The following is a 20,532-nucleotide window of genomic DNA, read 5'->3' as shown; positions in this document are numbered from 1 at the left end:
TACATTAGGCTATTCTCAAATATTCTCAGATTGTGTTACGAGAAAGTACTTGCATTTTGTAAGCAGCAATGTTGCACTTAGTGTAAAATCCTCAATGCCAGAGATGATATTTTAACACCAATAACTCCTGGTTAGTTCCACTCAAAGCCTAATGCAAATGTACTTGTTACAACACTGGGTTAAATCACCTCCCCCTACTAATTTAAACCAGCAACACACCAGATTTACCCCGTATGGTAATCTATGAAAATTTGAGAGGCTAATAACTATTGCCCAAGGCTTAAAGGTCGCTTTTTTTCTCAAAGTATAACAGAGAATAATTAGCAACTATTTACAACTCCTTTCTCTAACCTATCTTTTATCTTGCGCTTCTATGACACTAGTCCAATAAAATCCTTGATTAAGATTTACCAAAATTCAACTTTCAAAACTAGCTTGCTGTCGAATTTTCTCTTTATAACCTTCCTCTGTTTTCTTTTCTCCTTTTTGGGATTTCTGTTTCACAGGTCACTGATCGATAAAGGTACCTTTTACGAGAGCTATTTTTCGGGCAGTCTGTACATGCTGTTGGCTTGGCAGTTCTCTCCCAACTGTTCAGTTTTTCCTGGTCTTATACCCCCAAAGCATCGGATTGTGTCATTGGCTTTTAATATTGTCAGTATACGCAATTCAAACTTGTTTGGAGTTTGCTACTTTTTTTTTCGGGATATAAATTAAACTGATTGGCCTAATTCGAATTTGTTGTTTTTGTCTTCAGGCAACCAGCTGCTGGACCAAAAGGTTACATTATATTTTGTTCAGAACAATTGGTGCTGTCAGGTAGTCTGCTAGCTTTAACTTTCTTAAATGTACAGTACGCCCACACCTTCGTAACATACTTGAGACAGAGGGTAGTGGGGACGGTATAGCTATTTTAACCCCAAAATACACCAATAATCAAATAATAGTAATTGTCTACAATCATCAGTTTGACTTGTAGAATGGAAATGTATTGGCTAATTATTTGATGGAGACCACAATTGATAAATGTGATATTTGGAGCTTGAGTATTTTTGAAAGATTTAAAATTCCTGCTTAATTGTTCTGCATTGGGTGAAAGTGAAAATGAAATTGTCTTGACAGAATGGTTTGACTTGGATCAAGGGAGGGAAGGCATAGAAGCTAAATTTGCATGGACCAAGATGGGTTTGCAAATCTCTTGTGAAGAAGCCATAAGCAAGTTGCAGATAGATATAGGCAGGTTAAGTGACTAGAGAAATCTCAGCTGAAATATTATGAGAAAACGTGAAGTTGTTCTCTTTGGCAGAAAGGAATGAAAAAGGGTATAATTTAAATGGAAAACAGCAGGATTCTGGGTAATCCCAGATGGAGAACAGGAAAAAGTTGTGGCTGTCAGAGCTGGGTTTTTTTTTAGGTATTTTAGTGCTGGAGCTAATTTCTCATTCTAAGAGCAGTAATTTCTGTTTTATAAGCTGTTGCATTGTTTGGAACTTTGGAAAAGTAAAGATCAAAACAACAACACTTTAAAAAGGAAGAGGAGAGACAAAGCAGTGACCATGTGGGAGAGTAAAAATGGTCAGCAATGTTTAAAAGGCATCTGGATGGGTATATGAATAGGAAGGATTTAAAGGGGTATGGGCCAAATGCTGGCAAGTTGCAGTAGATTTTATTTAGAATATCTGGTTGGCATGGACGAGTTGGAAGAAGGGTCTGTTTTAAGCTGTACCGCTCTCTGACTCTAATTGCAGATTTCAGAGGTATGTGTGTGCTCTGGCATAAGTCACTAAACATTGATATGCAGGTGCAATACAGAAGGCAAACGGGGTGTCTCTTTTATTACTAGAGACTGTGTTGAATATAAAAGTAATGGTGTTATGCTTCAGTTATACAGGATGTTGATGAGACTATATCTCTAATGCTGCATGCAATTTTAGTTTCCTTATTTAAGGAAGGATAGAAATGTGCTGGATGCAGTGGATGGGAGGTTTCCTAGATTGATACCTGGAATGAATTGTTTGTCTTGTGAGGAAAGATTGAACAGACTGAGATCATTTCCACTGGAGTTTAGAAGAGTGAGACCTGACTTGTTTGAAATGGATCCAGAATGGTTTTGACAAGGTGGCCATGAAAAGGATCTTCCTCTTGTGCGTAAGTCCAGAATAACATTATTTGGATGAAGTTCCTGTTTTTAGCCTTGAATGGAAAAAAACAAAAAGTGACCTAAATCTTTGAGAGGCATTAAAGAACAGCTACCTGATAACATTTTAATTCAAATACCATGACTAGATATTAAAACCTCCTGTTTAAAACTGCTGTTATGTGACCTAGCCAAAAAACAAATGCCATGGCATAGAGGGAACATGTAATCTGTATTCAAATTCTTCCATTGAAAGCTTCTAACTGATAGTTATTTTTAAATTATCACTCGAGATTTTGGGTGAAAGTTCCTCTGTTTTTTTAAAGTGACACTCCATTGCAGTTGCTTATATTTTACTGCATGGAAACGGGCCATTTGACACAAGTAGATTGTATTAGTATTTAGGCTCCATATGAACCTGTTCCCACTCTATTTATTCTAACCCGATCAACATAACCTTCCATTCATATACAGCTTCCTCTTAAATGCATCTGTGCTATTTGACAAAGCTTCTCCATGCAACAAATTTCACATTCTAACTGCTCCATGGGTGATGGCGTTTCTCCTTTTTATATCCCCTTGTTGTTTTCTCTGTCTACCCTATCGAACTGCATCATAAATTTAAATACCTCCAATAGCTCACCCTAGCTGTATTTAGATAAAAGAGCCATCAACTGAAAATGAAAGCTAAATTAAACATACTCAAAAGTATCTTGGTTGGTCAGGTTATTCAGAGACTATAGTTTTGGTATGGCATACTTCCTGTTTCAAATCATAGGCATTCATCAGTATTGCAAAAGAAATCTCAGCACAATAAGTGTAGGATTGTTTCATCAGTTTTAATTTTGTTGATTTTAATACAAAAATAAATTACAAAATTGATCAGAATATTTAACTTAAGTGCTGAAAATAAAAAGCTTTACATAAGCAAGGGAAATCACTTGGCTAAATAGACTTGATCATCACTTTAATAATGGAAATCAGTCTTATATTCAGCATGATACTTATTTCTATTTTCTGTTTTATATTTGCTAAGCATTTTATATATCTCAGAGTTTTCCAATTGATTTCTAATTCTTCATTCTCTCTGATATCTTTTGGTGTCTCACACTAGACTTCAGAAGGTATACACCAGTTGTGGAGAGTGTTCCTTCTCAGGAAAGTATTCACCACTGTTAACCTTGTCCGTCAATGATCTACCTATTAATGAGGATGTTGTGGCACTGGGAATCTTTTTTGTTTTACACTAGTGTATTAAATGCTGTGCCATCAAGTGCCAGATTTGTGTTCCTCCAAGTGTTTCCACTCTATCTTTTGTGACGTTTCAGTTGCGAGTCATCTCTGCTTGTCCATGACTCTTACAGTTGACTCAAAAAGTATTTGTGTAGTTTGCTGTGACAAGGAAGAATAGTCCAAATTGGTCATTAATGGGAAATAATCGTTTTGAAGAGCTTTAGGTGATCATATGAAGTGGTGTGCAAAACTGGTGGTTTAAGCATATTACTTGAGCTCTTGCTATTATTAGACAATAGGTACAGAAGTAGGCCATTCTGCCCTTCAAGTCTGCACCACCATTCAATATGATCATGGCTGATCATCCTTAATCAGTATCCTGTTCCTGCCTCATCTCTATAAACCTTGATTCCACTATCCTTGAGAGCTCTATCCAACTCTTTCTTAAATGAATCCAGAGACTGGGCCTCCACTGCCCTCAGGGGAGTGACGTTTCAGTTGCGAGTCATCTCTGCATTCCACACGGCCACCGTTCTCTGGGTGAAGAAGTTTCTCCTCATCTCTGTCCTAAATGGTCTACCCCATATTTTTAAGCTGTGTCCTCTGGTTTGGCACTCACCCATCAGAGGAAACATGTTTCCTGCCTCCAGATCCCCTCCATCAGATTCCCTCTCGGTCTTCTAAACTCCAGGATATACAAGCCCAGTCGTTCCAGTCTTTCAGTGTAAGGTAGTCCCGCCATTCCAGGAATTGACCTCGTAAACCTACGCTGCACTCCCTCAATAGCCAGAATGTCTTTCCTCAAATTTGGAGACCAGAACTGCACACAGTACTCCAGGTGTGGTCTCACCAGGGCCCTGTACAGCTGCAGAAGAGCCTCTTTGCTTCTATACTCAATCCCTCTTGTTTTAAAGGCCAGCATGCTATTAGCCGCCTTCACCACCTGCTGTACCTGCATGCTTGCCTTCATTGACTGGTGTACATGAACACCCAGATCTCTTTGTACTGCCCCTTTACCTAAATTGATTCCATTTAGGTAGTAATCTGCCTTCCTGTTCTTGCCACCAAAGTGGATAACCATACATTTATCCACATTAAACTGCATCTGCCATGCATCTGACCACTCACCTAACCTGTCCAGGTCACCTTGTAATCTCCTAACATCCTTCTCACATTTCACCCTGCCACCCAGCTTCGTATCATCAGCAAATTTGCTAATGTTATTACTAATACCATCTTCTATATCATTAATATATATTGTAAAAAGCTGCGATCCCAACACCGATCCCTGCGGTACCCCACTGGTCACTGCCTGCCATTCCGAAATGGAGCCGTTTATCATTACTCTATTGAGAAAAATAAGGATAACATTCTTTGGTTTGTTTCAGATTCTAGCATTATGAAGACTTGGAGAGATATTAGGGCAAAAATGTTCACTCAGTATCATCCAATCAGTTCAATTAAATTTATTCCCTTGTTTTGGGTTTCACTGCCAAGCCTGGTGTTCAAGTCCCATCTCTCGTTGCCCTCTCTGAATGGTTTGCTAGACCATGTCAGGGGGAACTTTAGATTCTCCTGTTTGCAGCCTTAAAGTTCTATTTGACTTGAGCTGAGCTTTCAACTATTTGTCACCTGGTAAATCTGTGTTATTACCTGTTTCTGCTGCTGAAGCCATCGCATGTGCTTTTATCAACAGACCTGACCAGTCTAATGCTCTCTTTAGCTAATCTCCCATTTTTCATTCTTAAACTTCAGGTCATCCAAGCTTCTGCTGTCCATATTCTAACTCACTCTCTTGTACATGCTTCATCCTTGTCTTTCCTGATCTGCATAGGCTGCCAATCTAGCATTACCTCAAATTTATAATTCTCAGCCATGACTTCAGATCCCTCAGTGGTGTTCCTCTTTCCTGTCTGTCTTTTTTGTAAATCCTTGCAGGCAAGCAAACTTCTGAGGTATCTGACTCCTTCAAATCTGACCTCTTGTGCATCCTGGATTCTTGCATTCCACATTGGTGGCCTTCAGCTATCTAGCCATAAGCTCTGGAGTTCTTTTCTTTGCATCCGTTCCTACCTTCCCTTTTTCATCTTAAGATATTCCTCAAGGATTAGTCAGAGTTAAGTTTTTTTTTGTTCCTTGTCCTTGTATCTCCCTGTGTGGCTCGATCCTTCTGTTGGATAAAATGTTTGTAAAATAGCTTAGTATATTTAATGCAGTAAAATTATTCTATACGTGCAAATTTATTAGTGAAATTTTCTGAGGAGTCAGTGATGAGATGACTTTCCTTAAGCAATTGATTGCTGAAGCATGGAATGTTTTTCAAGGAGTATGAGTGAGTGACTGTGACATCTTGCAAGGAATGCTTTTGAAACAGGAAGATATAGGCTATGGAGCGCGCATAACCTGGTCGAATTGGGTTTGAATTACTCTGCTGTCGAGCTTTCACAGAAACGTTTGGACAAGCGACCTCTTATCCTGTGAAAATCTCTTTATTATCAGGTAGTTTAACACATCAGCCAATGGTCTTTTAAAATCTGCCAGGTAATTGAGTTTGCGATATTGTTTGATAAATGACAGTATACAAATCAATGGTTCCTGCTTCCCAAGTTTTTTTGAAGGACAAAGAGGATTGATGAGTGCAGAGCAGTGGATGTGATCTGTGTAGATTTCAGTAAGGCATTCAACAAGGTTCCCGATGGGAGACGAGTTAGCAAGGTTAGATCTCACGGAATACAGGAAGAACTAGCCATTTGGATACAGAACTGGCTCAAAGGAAGACAAGAGGGTTGTTTCTCAGCCTGGAGGCCTGTGACCAGTGGAGTGCCACAAGGATCAGTGCTGGGTCCACTACTTTTCATCATTTATATAAATGATTTGGATGTGAGCTTAAGAGGTATAGTTAGTAAGTTTGCAGATGACACCAAAATTGAAAGTGTAGTGGACAGCGAAGATGGGTTACCTCTGATTACAACAGGATGGGCTGAGGAGTGACAGGTGGAGTTTAATTTGGATAAATGCAAGGTGGTGCGTTTTGGGAAAGCAAATCAGAGCAGGATTTAATGGTAAGGTCCTAGGGAGTGTTGCTGAACAAAGAGACCTTGGAGTGCAGGTTCATAGCTCCTTGAAAGTGGAGTCGCAGGTAGATAGGATAGTGAAGAAGGCGTTTGGTATGCGTCCTTTTATTGGTCAGAGTATTGAGTACAGGAGTTGGGAGGTCATGTTGTTAGGCCACTTTTGGAATATTGCGTACAATTCTGGTCCCTTTCCTATCAGAAGGATGTTGTGAAACTTGAAAGGGTTCAGAAAGGATTTAAAAGGATACTGCCAGGCTTGGAGGATTTGAGCTATAGGGAGAGGTTGAATAGGCTGGGGCTGTTTTCCCTGGAGAGTTGGAAGCTATGGGGTGACCTTTTATAGAGGTTTATAAAATAATGAGGGACATGGATAGGATAAATAGACAAGGTCTTTTCCCTGGGATGGGGGAGTCCAGAACTAGAGGGCTTGGGTTTAGGATGAGAGGGAAAGATATAAAAGAGACCTAAGGGGCAACTTTTTCCCACAGAGGATGGTGCGTGAAGCTGAATATAGGCTGCCAGAGGAAGTAGTGGAGGCTGGCACAATTGCAACATTTAAAAGGCATCTGGATGGGTATATGAATGGGAAGGGTTTGGAGGGATATGGGCCAGGTGCTGGCAGGTGGGACTGGATCAAGTTGGGATATTTGGTCGGCATGGACGGGTTGGACTGAAACATGTTTCTGTGCTGTTCATCTCTATGACTACTCTGTTATCCTTATTTTACAGTAGTACACTCTGCCTGATGAGGTGATGGGTTAATTGCAATAGTAGCAGTTGGGGAGGAATTGAATCAGAAGAAAAAGTTGATAGGATATGGGACAAGAGTGGGGGTGAGGAGGGAGTAGGACTGATTTGTATGTTTTCCAAGAGTTGGTGAAACCTGATGAGCCAGATGTATTGTCTGTTGCTGCATTATAGAATTATATGTATTTGCAAGTTTTGAAAATATTTCATACAGAATAATTTCATGAAAAAGCAGCACAATATAGTCTTTAGTAAATCCCTGGACTATGAATATTCAGGTTTTTTACTGAAACTAACTAATTGCTTTTGACAGATTTATTTTTAATTATTTGAACAGGGGTTAAAAGAGTCAGTTTTAACAAGTTTTGAAGTACTTCAGAGCAATTGCTGGTTAGACTTTCAGCTTTATCATAAAGAAGTTCCTTGTGAATCACAGGAGGTGATGAATGATTTGAAGCTGCTTAATGATTGCTAACATCATACTAAGATGACAAACCTTTGACTGAACATTAGTCATATTTATACACAGATTTGACTATATATTTCCAGTTAAAGCATTTTGTTGAGAAGAAACAGCTGCTTGTTTTTATTGAGCTGTTTAAAATCTATCCTTGTTTTGCATTGTAAGGTGGCAGCACACTAACCTATGTTTCTTTCTCTTCAATTACTCCAATTTTGTTAAATTGATTGCCACATCTGTGTTATGATACATCAACTGTAATTAAAATTAACAATTAATCTTTCTAAAAATTTTTTTTGTCTTAGCTCAAGAGAAGGTTGGGCAGTTGGCAAATCACATGACCGTAGAGAATCGCTCCTGTGTGCTTGTTCGCCGTGATTTGGTTGCACTCCCTGCTAGTCTCATCAGTCAGATTGGCTACAGGTGTCACCCGAAGCTATACTCTGAGGGTGATCCTGGTGAGAAGCTTGAACTTGTCTCAGGTAAACATAATTTAATAATCTTGATTAATTACTTGTGAAAGGTCCATGGCTCAGTGAATTACTGAAGCATTTGTTATAATTTTCCAAAAAACCATCAGTTTCTGCAGAAGTACCAAAAGATTGGAAAACTACTGATTTGACACCCCATCCCATTCAAAAAGGGTGAAGGCAAAAAGTGGGTGACTATATTACAATAAGCCTAACATTATTGTAGAAACGTATTAGAATCCATTGTTAAAGAAGTATTTGCAAAACATTTAGAAAATCATAACTTAAGCAGAGTCAGCATGCTTTCATGAAAGGAAATTCATGTCTAACTAGCTTACAAGTTTTTGTTTTGAGGAAGTCTGAGTGAATAGAGTGAAACAAGTAGATTTTTTGTTTGACTTCCAGAAGGCATTCACCAAGGTACCTCACAGAAGGTTGTCATAAGATAAGAGCCCTCAGTGTTGGAAGTTTCTTTTGGCATGGCTAGAGAATTGCTAATGGGTAGGAAACAGTGAGTGGGGATTAGGGTACTTTATCAGGTGGGCGACCTGTGACCAGTGGGGTTCCACAGGGAATACAACTGTTTACAATAGATAATATTCACTTGGTGGAATGAAGTGAATGTGCTGTCACCAAATTTGCAGATGACACTAAGATAGGTGGAAGGACAGGTTGTGAGGGGGGTGCACGTGGCTTACAGAGAGTATTGATAGGTTAAGTAAGTGGACAAAAATTTGGCAAATATAGTATAATATAGGAAAATGTGAAGTTCATTTTGGAAGGAGAACAAATGAACAGAATATTATTTAAAATGAAAAAACTTGCAGAAGGCTGCATCAGCCAGGGGATTTTGGGATACTTGTACACAAACCACAAAGTTAGCATATGTGCAGCAGCTAATCAGGAAAGGGAATGGAGTGTTGGCACTTTGGGGGGTTTGAGTATAAGAGTAGTGAAGTCTTACTGCAATGTACAAGGTAATGATGAGACCACATTTGGTGTACTGATAGCAGATTTGACCCGCTTACTTAAAGTATCATTTCATTGAAGGCAGTTCAGAGATGTTTAATGAGGATGGTACTCAATGTGGTGGGATAGCCTAATAAGCAAGGGCTAAGTAGGTTGAGACATTGCTTGCTGGGGTTTAGAAAAATGAGAGGTAATCCCATTGAGATATTTAGGATCTTTAAGGGGCTTGAGAGGCTAAATGCTGACTGGGTATCTCCCCTTGTGGGAGAGTCGAGGACCAGTGGGTATAGCCTCAGAATAAAGGGGTGCCCATTTAAGACAAGTGAGGACCAATTACTTCTGAGTTGAATGCCTTTGGGTCTCCATGCCACAGAGCTGTGAAGGCAGAGTTCTTGTGCATACATATAAGGTTGAGATAGATTTTTGACCAGGAAGGGAATCTTGAATTATGGGGAAAATGCAGGAAAGTGGATGCAAGGAAATTCAAATCAACCAAGATTCTATTGAACAGCAGAGGAGGCTTAAGGGACCAAACTGCATACCCTTGTTCCTGTTTCGTAGGTCTTGTGGTCTGAACGAACAGGAATAATAGATTGGGCCTCCTAACTCATTCCTTCAGAAGAATTCTTTGTAATGATTTTGAGTAAACTATTGAGTCGAGTGCATGCTTTTTTGATGCCTCATTTTAATTCATTGTGCTTGTTTTTAAATATATTTACTCTTTGCCTATGATGGATGGAACCTCATTATAATCTATATTAGCAAGAGGGCTGAGAAGTGGAAATCCTGGCAAATTCTGTTTTTAAGGGCAGCTGGGAAATACTGGGACTGGACAGAAATGCTTACAGTCCAGTGGAGAAGAGAATGAAGTTGGAGAGTTGAACCTATAAACAGATTCAGTGAATGGATGGAGGGTATGAATGAATCGTTGATCAATGCTCATTGATCGACTGTGCATTTGTGCTATAGGTTTACAGGTCTGTCCTTGTGGTGATTCATCATTTGGCACTGCATCTTTGGTTGACCTAGTTTAAATTCTGGACTAGAGCACATTTCTAAAATCCAGTGAAAGATAGAGCTATTCATGTGCTAACCAACTACCAAGAAAAAGATGCATGTTAAATTTTGTACTATTTGGAACTATTTAACAAGAATAGTCTTGAGTCATTGTTCTTTATTGCATTAGAACTAAATGGGACAGGCTTGATTAGTGAGCTAGTCTTTTCTGACCACCTTTTCTGTCTGCTACCTTTTGGCTTGTAGCTTTTAAGCACATGCTCAATGTTTTTTTAATGTCTAAACAACAGCAGTAGGTTTAAACTGCTTCAATCTATTAGATGTTTCGTTAAATACCATTTCATTTGAACAATCTTGTTTTGTCTTCCGTACCTTTTTGTTCAAATCTGTATATATACTATGTCAGTGGAGCCAATGCAGTTCATAGCATAAACAGACCAAGAGAACATCCATCAGGTTTTGAACCACAATGATTGATTATCTTTTCAGTTAGCAATTCTAACAACGAATTGGATTTGTGGCATTTTAAATGCTCACGTTATGTTTTTGTGTCCAACAGAATTTGATAGTTTTTCGAACAATTGGCCCTTTCATGCTATAACTTACTGGCCTGTCTCTGTGCATGGTGTAATCCTGCAACATTGGTCGTTCTCCATTTGCATTCCATCATTATCTGTCTGCTTGCCTATTTAATGTCTTCTAATTTGTTTATCTCCAAGTAGAAAACCTTCTCACCTAAGTGTTCAAATCCCTTTTTGCTCCTTCTTAGTAACTTTCAGCTGTATATGTTTAAACCCTTCCTATTCATGTACCCATCCAGATGCCTTTTAAATGTTGTAATTGTACCAGCCGCCTCCATTTTGTGAAAAGGTTGCCCCTTAGGTCCCTTTTAAGTTTTTCCTCTTCTCACCTTAAACCTATGCCCTCTAGTTTTGGACTTCTGCACCTGGGTGAAAAGACCTTGACAATTCAACCTATTCATAGCCATCTTGATTTTATAAACTTATATAAGGTCATCCCTCTGTCTCCAACATTCCAAGGAAAACAGCCCCAGCCAATTCATTCTCTCCCTTTAGCTCAAACCCTCCAACTTTGGCGATATCCTTTGTAAATCTTTTCTGAACCCTTCCAAGTTTCACATCTTTCCTATAGCAGGGAGACCAGAATTGAACACCGTATTCCAGAAGTGACCACAACATGATCTCCCAACTCGTACTTAATGCATTGAACAATAAAGGCAAGCATACCAAATGTTTTCTTCAGTTCTGTCTACCTGTAAATTCACTTTCAAAGAACAATGAATCTGCACCCCAAGCTTGCCAGGGCCTTGACATTAATTGTGAAAGTCCTGCCCTAATTTGCGTTACCAAATGCAGTACCTCACAGTTATCTAAATTCAACTCTTTCTGCCACTCTTGGCCCATTTTCCCATCTGGCCAACATCCTATTGTTTTGAAGTAATCACCTTTGCTGTCCACTTCACCACCACTTTTTGTGTCATCTGCAAACCTTCTGACCATGTTGTCTATGTTCACATCCAAGTCATTTATATAAAGGACAAAAAACAGTGGATCCAGCATCAATCCTTGTGGCACACTGCTAATCACAGGCCTCCAGTCTGAAAAGCAACCCTTCGCCACCACCGCCACCACCACTACCACCCTGAGTCTTCTACCTCTGAGGCAATTTTGTATCCAAATGGCTAGCTGTCAGTGTATTCACTGTGATCTAACCTTGCTAGCTAGTTTACCGTGTGAAGTACATATAGGCAGTGTCCATTGCTCTGCCTTCATCAATCATCATTATTTCAAAAGAAAACTTGATCAATTTAGCGAGACACAATTTCCCATATACTCAATCCTAATCAGTTCTTGTCTTTCCAAATGTATGTAAATCCTGTCCCTCATCATTCCCTCTAACAAATTACCCACCGGTGATATCAGGCTCACCGGTCTATACTACCCTGGCGTTTCCTTACAGCAGCACGTTAGCCAACCTCCAGTTTTCTGGCACCTTTCGCTTCAATTCTTACATTTTGCTGTACCCCAAATTTCATGGCTCTGCTTGACAGCTGTGTATTTAGCCTCTGAGGTCATCTAGGCCAATGCTGTTTAATCTATTTCCCAACATGACCCTGTTTTGGGCAGTGAGAATGGGTGTCTGTTTAGAGTAAGAGTGCAGCTTTTGTAATTAAATCAAAATTGCGTGGTGACCATTGCTGCCTTGGAACTTGGGACCCTAAAATTCACTTGGAGTCCCAACCCTCACTTTGGGAAAACCTGCCGTAAATTCTGGATTCTCTTCCTGAACACCTGTGCGTCTTGGCTTTTTTAAAAAATTCATTAATTGTAAGCTACTATTTTGCCTTTATTTCTCCTTTTGTGACTCAGTGATTTTGCCTAATGTTCTTATGCACGGCCTTGGCACATTTATTCTATATTTACTTTATAAATGATTCCAGTCACTTACATTTCCTAAATATCTGCAATATGTTTTGAAGATGATATCCACTTTAACATACTGTCATTGTAGTTTCAATGTAAGATTGTTATGTCAAAGTAAATAACTACTGACGTTTGCAGATAGAAAGTTTTCAAAGGATAAATAATCTTAAAAACGTTTGCTTTAATTGTCAAACAGTTTAGTTTTCTTTGTACCCCTACCTTTTGGCCAGCAAATGATTCAGGAGACTTCTCATTTCTCCAAGTGGGTGGTACACAACTTCCAGTAACTACTTCCAGTGAATGGCTGAGCTGAGTTATAAACCTGTGCAATACACTTGTTTAGTATTCACACCAAAGTGTATGTCTGCATTGTCAGTTGCTAAAATATGTTTCTTTTGATTTTGCTTTTGAGCTCAATTAAATCTTTTATTTTTAAACAAAAGTCAAAAATTTAGTTAGAAACAGTTTTGAGATTATGCCAAACCTTTAATGAGAGCACTAAAGAGCTTGTTAAATAAAGATTCCTCCAGTGCAATTAATGTTTGAAAGATATACTATTACTTCCCAGTCTCACCTTTTTCATTGTGTTTATCTGGCACATCTTGACAGATGCAGTCTCACGGACTTCACTATTATAATTCCTTATGCCCTTTTCCTTCTACAGTACTGCATGATGCTTCTCTAATATATTTGGATTACTGCATTTAAGTGTTTGAGTTTGGATGTTATTACACGATGTATTATAGTTCAGATTTGTCCAGTGGTAAATTATATTGTGTAATCCAGATCATGTTACAGGCCAGACCCCCTCCAAAACATTTCAAGAAAGTAGCCCGGACCCTAACTTGGCTAGTTATTTTAAGCAGGTGGAGAATGGATATTCCAGGAGTGATGCAGCTGGCCAACCACTTAGGTTTGAACAAAACGGAACTTATTTGTAAGATTACCGAATAAAACACAAAAGAGAACAGAACATAGGTTAAGTTATTCTATCTGAAAACCCAATAGATAATCCCAACTTAATGATGCTGTTCCAAATAATTGCAACAATCCCTATGAACACCTCTTTTTTTTCAAAAAAAAAGAAAAATCCAACACAGGTTCTTACAGGAGAGATGTCAGAAAGAGGGAGGATCAGCATGGACCTACGTCTTTGGGTCCAGCAGCTTCATAACTGACTGCTTGCTAAAACCAAACCAGAGAAAAGTTGAGCTGGGAGAACTGGCCACTCCCCTTTCGTTGGACAAGTGTTTTTTTTACTTGAAAGCCTTTTGCCTGAGGTAGAATGTTAGTTATAATCAAATTGACCTAAAACCCATCCAAGCCAGACCTCTTGGCAACTCTGTGTTTATGACACTTCTGGAAAAAGAACCAAAGACAACATTACCTTGTTAAATGAGCAGCATAATTGCAAGATGTTGTTCTTAAAGTGACAACTATGTACAAAGCAGTATAATCAAGTAGTTTTGGGGTCAATATCTTGAAAATGTCATTAGTTTAAGATTTTAATACCTCTTGCTTGATTTAGAAATGTCATCCATTGTTTATTGCGGTTAAAATTGGGTAACATTAAATTCCCAACTGGACCTGCACCATGTTATTTCAAGTGGCAATGCTTGTAAAGTTCTTAGAAAGAAGCAGTACCAAATGAGTTAGGGGAAGAACCCTTGAACCTGCTCTACCATTCAATAAGATTGTGGCTGATCTAATTGTGGTCTTAACTTTATTTTGTAATGCCAATCTGTGATACCTTTTGCTTTTCTTTTTAATCCAGAGTAAGGAATGTTCAGAATCACTATTGCATGTGCTATTAAACATAGAGCTCTCTTTCTTCTACAAAATTCCCTTTTGGTACTTTTGTAGGGTGGCCGTAAGCAAACAAAATACACAATACAATTTTCAGAACACTACATGCCTCCCCTTCTTAGTAATGGAGAGGCATAGCGTGTTTCACTGGTTTGGTTTCAAATATGTAAACAAACCTAAGCATACTTAAGCATTCACCTTCACCAGGAGCAGCATTTCCTATGTAAACTTTTGCATTAATTTAGCAATGCATTCAGTTGTATACAACAAGATCAAAAATTTGTTGCCGAGTAGTTTACTTTATAACATAACCACTTAAGTATGGTGGATGTCTTCTCTTGTCATTAGGATATTGTCATTAACTTTTGTTCTTTTTCTGAGATGTTTTGTGTGCAATGAAGAATGATTTGCAAAGTGGGCTTAGCAATGATAGATCCTTTTTGAGTTGATCACAACAAATGGTTGGATATCATAAGGGATTCTTTGCTTTCCAGCATGATGTTCAGGGTACAGAAATAATTTCAAATTGTGTTTCATTTTGCATTCACTCTCCTACTTGTCATTGTTTTTGTACATCTTGATCCTTCGTTCCATGGGGTAGCTCATGAAGGTGTGCAATGATGTGTGTAGCTGAGGGCTTCTCAGTGGTCAAATGTATTGTTGCTCTGTCATTGAGAATAAAATTATGCTTCTGCAATTTTCTCTCAGCTGTTGAGGCACACTTTTTTTTCAAGGTGTGATGCAAATCTTTAGCTCTTGGCTAATTACTGTCCAATTCTAGGAGGTAATATGCTATGGATATAGGGAATCCGGTGGATATACTTTGATTAGATTTTCAGAAGTAATTTAGTAATGGTAAAGTTGTCATAGTCCCACTGGACTACAGGGCTGTAGTTTCAGAGAGAGACAGCTGATGGTTTAATCTGAGGGTCGTCATGCCTTGGGGAAGGTTTAGAAAGAGTCCCTCAAGGTCACCTCAGCCAGTACAGAAATTGAGGTAAAAACAATGACTGCAGATGCTGGAAACCAGATTCTGGATTAGTGGTGCTGGAACAGCACAGCAGTTCAGGCAGCATCCAAGGAGCTTCGAAATCGATGTTTCGGGCAAAAGCCCTTCATCAGGAATAAAGGCAGTGAGCCTGAAGCCTGGAGAGATCAGCTAGAGGAGGGTGGGGGTGGGGAGAAAGTAGCATAGAGTACAATGGATGAGTGGGGGAGGGGATGAAGGTGATAGGTCAGGGAGGAGAAGGTGGAGTACAGAAATTGAACCCGGTGCCTCACGCTGCTTTGCAAATCAACCATCTCTGTCTGTGCTAACTAATTCCCATGTAATTTGATGATGTGCAATACCAAAGATTGTTACAGAAAAATTAAAATCTATGTCAACGTGGATGGAAGATGTGATAGAATAGTCTGAATGGGTGCAATTGCAGCAACACTTGAAACTCAACACTATCACGGGCAAAAGTCAACCCACTTAATCAGCAGTTCTTCCATTCTACACACCATTAGTGTACCAGAGCTGCAGTTTACGCTGTCTGCAGAATGTACTGCTACAAAATGCCAAGATTTCTTAGGTAGCACTTCCCAAGCCATGAACTCTGACGTCAAGAAGGCTTCAGATGATCTCCCCCATACACTATTGTCAAGTTTCTGTCCAAATCGGACACCTATCCTGACCTTGGAGTTGTATTTACTGTTGCTGTTGCAACATTTTCTGAAACACACTCCTGAACAACACCAATAGGAGTACTACCATCTCTCAAACTGCAGCTGAAGTGGATTCACCATTAGTTAAGGGTAACAGATTTTGGTGCTGGCAGCTATGCCCTCATCCTGAGGCTGGAGTTTTTTTAATGGGCTCTTACTAAAATATTGAGCAATTCTGAATGTCGTTTTACAAGCATACTGACCCAAAACCGATAGAGGAATAAGAATTGTCATTTTATGATTAAATTTAAAGTATGTCTACTCTGTACTTAAGATCATGCTCTGAAGAGCTGTATAAGATAAGGGGATGTGGGACTATTATGATATTGAGAGTAAAATATAAAGGCAGCATTATGAATGTAACCACCTTTTTAAAAAGAAACTCTGACTACAAATTTTCTAAATAGTGTACATTACATGGATTCACTTAAATATGCATAGACTCTGCGCATGAAAATCAATTACTACTGAGTAATAATTTTTATTAAGGATTCTGCAACAATGTGCAAAATTGGAAATATGCTACATTCTTCCAATCTGTCCTTAACACTGTTGCATAACTAGTGGTGATACAAAGCTCGTCAGTGGAACAAATGCAAGTGTTTCTAATGCATAATGCATTTTATGTAAATTAAATTTATTCATGACTTGTGTGCCCTAATTATTCAAACCTTGGTTTCTATGTCTCACCAGTCCCGCCAGTGATTGTGATGAATTCTGTGCCAGACAAAAAATTACAACGTAAACACCATTTCCTTTTAAAAAAAATCATCATTTATTCTAATTCCTAAATAACATTGAATTTTGCATGTTTCCGTAGACATGAAGCTCACTTTAAATAAAATTAATGATTTTTGAGTCCTAATAGAGAGATGACTATAAAATTATAAAACTTGCATATTTAGGATTAACTAATGATATATTTTGAAGAAAGTTCTAGTAAACAGCTAAAACATGGAAAATCTGATTCTCCTAATGTATTGGTTTGAAGTAGAATGTACAAGTAAATGCAATTTCCCTTTTTATAAAGAAGTGTTTTCTATTGCTGGCATCGTCACCCCGTGACTTGACCTGATGTTTAATTTGAACGGAGTATGCTAACTTAATTCTGACTATATCCAATAATAACAGCACATGGCCCTGCAAAAAAGTTGTAGTGTAGTCCATTATACAGAGCTTTTGGTTATTAAATGTACACTGGCTTATCATCCTTTTTAATGAAGGCAGTTCCAATTTTTCCTTGAGTAGCCACCTGAAGCGGTTGAGGATAGTCAACTAAATGGTAAACTATATGTTTATAATTCATTTTGAAGGCAATATAGCACAAGTGTGTGTAAAGCACAAATTGAGTAATTTTGCTATTTCTGTCCAGGTTCAGGAGTTTATATCACACGAGGTCAGCTGATGAACTGCCACCTCTGTGCAGGGGTTAAGCACAAGGTCCTCCTCCGTCGCCTGCTTGCCTCATTCTTTGACCGGTGAGTGACCACTGCTTGACCATGTACTGTTTATCTTGGGTTTAAGTCTTCTGTTTTGTACAATCAATGAACTGTGGATCTACCAAGAATAATGATGTCTTCCATTAACTCTACAGCAACACTTTGGCAAATAGTTGCGGCACAGGGATCCGTTCCTCCACAAGTGACCCCAGCAGAAAGCCTCTGGATAGCAGAGTCTTGAATGCAGTGAAATGTGAGTTGGAAATGATTTATCTTATCAAAGGTGAACTGTGAAATTGTGGAATAATTGGTAAGAATGTATGTACTGTTTGTGTTAGAATTTTGCAGATATATTTGATGTGAAGATTTTTACGGATTATTGTTACTCTGCTTTCCTCTTCTCAGTAGAAAACCCCAATTCGATCACAATTAAATTCTTTTTAGTTCTTTCAAGGCATGTTGGCATTGCTAACTATTTCCCATTCCTGATTGCCCTTTTAAACATGTGGCTTGCCAGACTATTTCAGAGGGGCAGTTAAGAATCCATTCTGTTGCTATGAAGTCACGTGTGGGTCAGACCAGAGAAGGATGGCAGACTTCCTTTCCTAAATTAGATTAGTGAAGTCGATTTGGTTTTAATGATGGTTGAGCCTTTTCATGGTGGCCATTACTGAGACCAGCTTTCAATTCCAGATTTTATCAGTTGACTTAAAATTCCCCCAGCTTTTGTAGTGGAATATGAATTTATCCTCTGGAGCATTAATCTAGGCCTCTGGATTTGTAGTCTAGCAATTACTTCCCTTACCTTTTTTGTAATAAACTGTAACTGACAATAACTCCCTTGACAGCATCTTCCAAACCAGTGATCCCTACCTCAAGAAGGGCAAGTGCTAGAGATGCATGGGTGCATCACCACTCCATGTTCCTCTGCAAACCACACACCATCGTGACTATAAAATATATTACCATTTCTTCATAGTCATTGGCTCCAAATCCTGGAACTCCCTCCCTGTCCCTGCACTCCACAGACTGTATCAGTACATGAAGGCAGTTTGTCACTGCTGCCTCCTGGGTAATTAGGAGTGAGCAAAGAATGCTGGCCTGGCCAGCGATGTCCACACCCCATGACAAATTAAAGAATCGCAATGGAAGAATTTGGAGAACAATTTATAACTCTAAAGATTGCAGTGACTAGGAAGGGTAAAGTCTTTGGAGAATTTTGAACATTAGACTAATGGTTTTAGATTTGAAGAGACTGGAGCCATGAATCCAATGATGGCCAGGCAGGATTTGATAATAGTGATTGAAAAATAGGATTTTGGATTGATCTGGTTAGGATGTGGGTAACAGATTTTTGAATGAGCTGAGTTTATGGTGAGTAAGAGATGGGAATTTGGCAGGACAGTGGGCTGACTAAAATGGCGGTAATTCTTGCATGTGTATTGTGGTTATCATCGAAAATATCTAAGTGAGCTATTAATGGGAAAGCAAATTTTATGCTGAACAAAACCAAAGTCACTTCCACCAAATTATCCAAAGTAAGGCTTGAATGCTTTCTGAAACAGAAGAGAAGTAGCAAGATTGCTATTTTCCCTCCTGGCAAATATTAGAAAGCTCCCTGCTTTAGCTTTTGGGTTTTAGAATCCTACTTAAGGATTGCCTTGTATGTGCCACTTCTTTTTAAAACTGTTTGCAACAGTGGTGTCTGCAGGTTTGTTGAATTCTAATATGCAGACGCTCAGAACATAAATGTATAGAACTGACTTGGTGCATTGTCACATCATCACATGTATACTTTTTTAAGCCAATGATGTATTTGTAGGCTCAACTTTTCATATCTAAGTCCCTGAATCTGGATTGTTCAGATTTGAAAGTGAAAAAAGGTAACAAACAAGGAACGACTGTGAACCACCGAGTTGGAGAACTGGGAGAAAGTCACTTAAAAAGGAGCTTGGGAATGAAATATTGCAATGGACCAATTCCCAATGAACACAATTTGTGATTTTGTTTTAAACAAAATCATAACTCTCCTGAATCATAGTATAACTATTTAGCCAGTAGTGAATGCTTCTAGTTCTGTCATTAATTCTATTGCTGCAGTGAGGTCAGAATGCTCAGCTGGCAAATTCTGCATTGCAAAGCAGCTGGAATAGAGTTATATAGAGTCAAAGAGATGTACAATAGCATGCAGGATAAGGAAATGCACAGGCCTAAAAGTAATTGGAAGCTTCTTGCTAATGTATCTGGCTATGTGTATTACAATGATAGGAAACAGGAGTAGGCCATTTAACCCCTTGAACCTGTTCTAGCATTCAGTGAGATCATGTCTGATCCAAGCTCCAATCAAAATACCTGCCTTTGGCTCATTTCTGTTAAGCAAAGGTATTAACAGATATAAATGTCTGATTTAAAATTAACAACTGAGCATCAACTGCCATTTGTGGAAAAGAATTCCAAACCTCCCTCTCCCTTTTGTGTGTAGAAGTACTTTCTAACTTCTCTAATGAATAGTTTGGCCCTATTTGTAGACTTATGTCCTTTATCTCCAACCCATGGAAAATGAACAGTTGTGGCTGTATCTCCACGTGGTGCCTTTGTGCCTGCACCTAAGAATGGAAATCTTTGAAACATTTTGGTCAATACCTATGTTTTGATCTTGTGTGTCAGCTGAAGCTTAATTCCTAACACTGTCACATCTGAGCTACAACGTTCTGTGTTACAGTAATCCCACTCTAGGGCTTGAGCACAAACGTCAAGGCAAATGCTCCAGTGAAGTGGTGATGGCACATTGCACTGTTAGAGGTTCCTTCTTTCAGCTGAGATATTAAATTCAGTATCAGTCTGTCTGATTGGGTGATTGCAAAAAACCTCATGACAATATTTTGAAGAAGAGCGCAAGTTGTCTCTGGTGTCCTGACCCATGTATACCATTGTACCGCGATCACTATCTCAACACTGTGGGAGTTTGCTTATGCACAAATTAGCTGCCTCCTTTCCTATATTATAATAGTGACTGCATTTCAAAC

The 20,532-nt window shown here is 38.9% G+C and overlaps 1 protein-coding gene across 9 annotated transcripts in view; it reads left to right on the top strand.

Annotated features, from left to right (window-relative positions):
- LOC140469377 (nucleus accumbens-associated protein 2-like) overlaps positions 1–20,532 on the top strand; it is a 112,662-nt gene that overhangs the window by 80,034 nt on the left and 12,096 nt on the right. For all 9 annotated transcript variants that reach the window (XM_072565831.1, XM_072565830.1, XM_072565829.1 and 6 more), the window contains 3 exons: positions 7,957–8,133; positions 17,440–17,545; positions 17,662–17,759. In XM_072565831.1, the coding sequence (XP_072421932.1) occupies positions 7,957–8,133; positions 17,440–17,545; positions 17,662–17,759 (381 nt within the window). The remainder of the gene's footprint in view (positions 1–7,956; positions 8,134–17,439; positions 17,546–17,661; positions 17,760–20,532) is intronic.

Source organism: Chiloscyllium punctatum, chromosome 49, assembly GCF_047496795.1.
Source record: "Chiloscyllium punctatum isolate Juve2018m chromosome 49, sChiPun1.3, whole genome shotgun sequence".
In the NCBI taxonomy this organism is placed as follows: domain Eukaryota; kingdom Metazoa; phylum Chordata; class Chondrichthyes; order Orectolobiformes; family Hemiscylliidae; genus Chiloscyllium; species Chiloscyllium punctatum.
The sequence above is the reverse complement of the archived record's forward strand: the minus strand, read 5'-3'. Positions and strand labels throughout refer to the sequence as shown.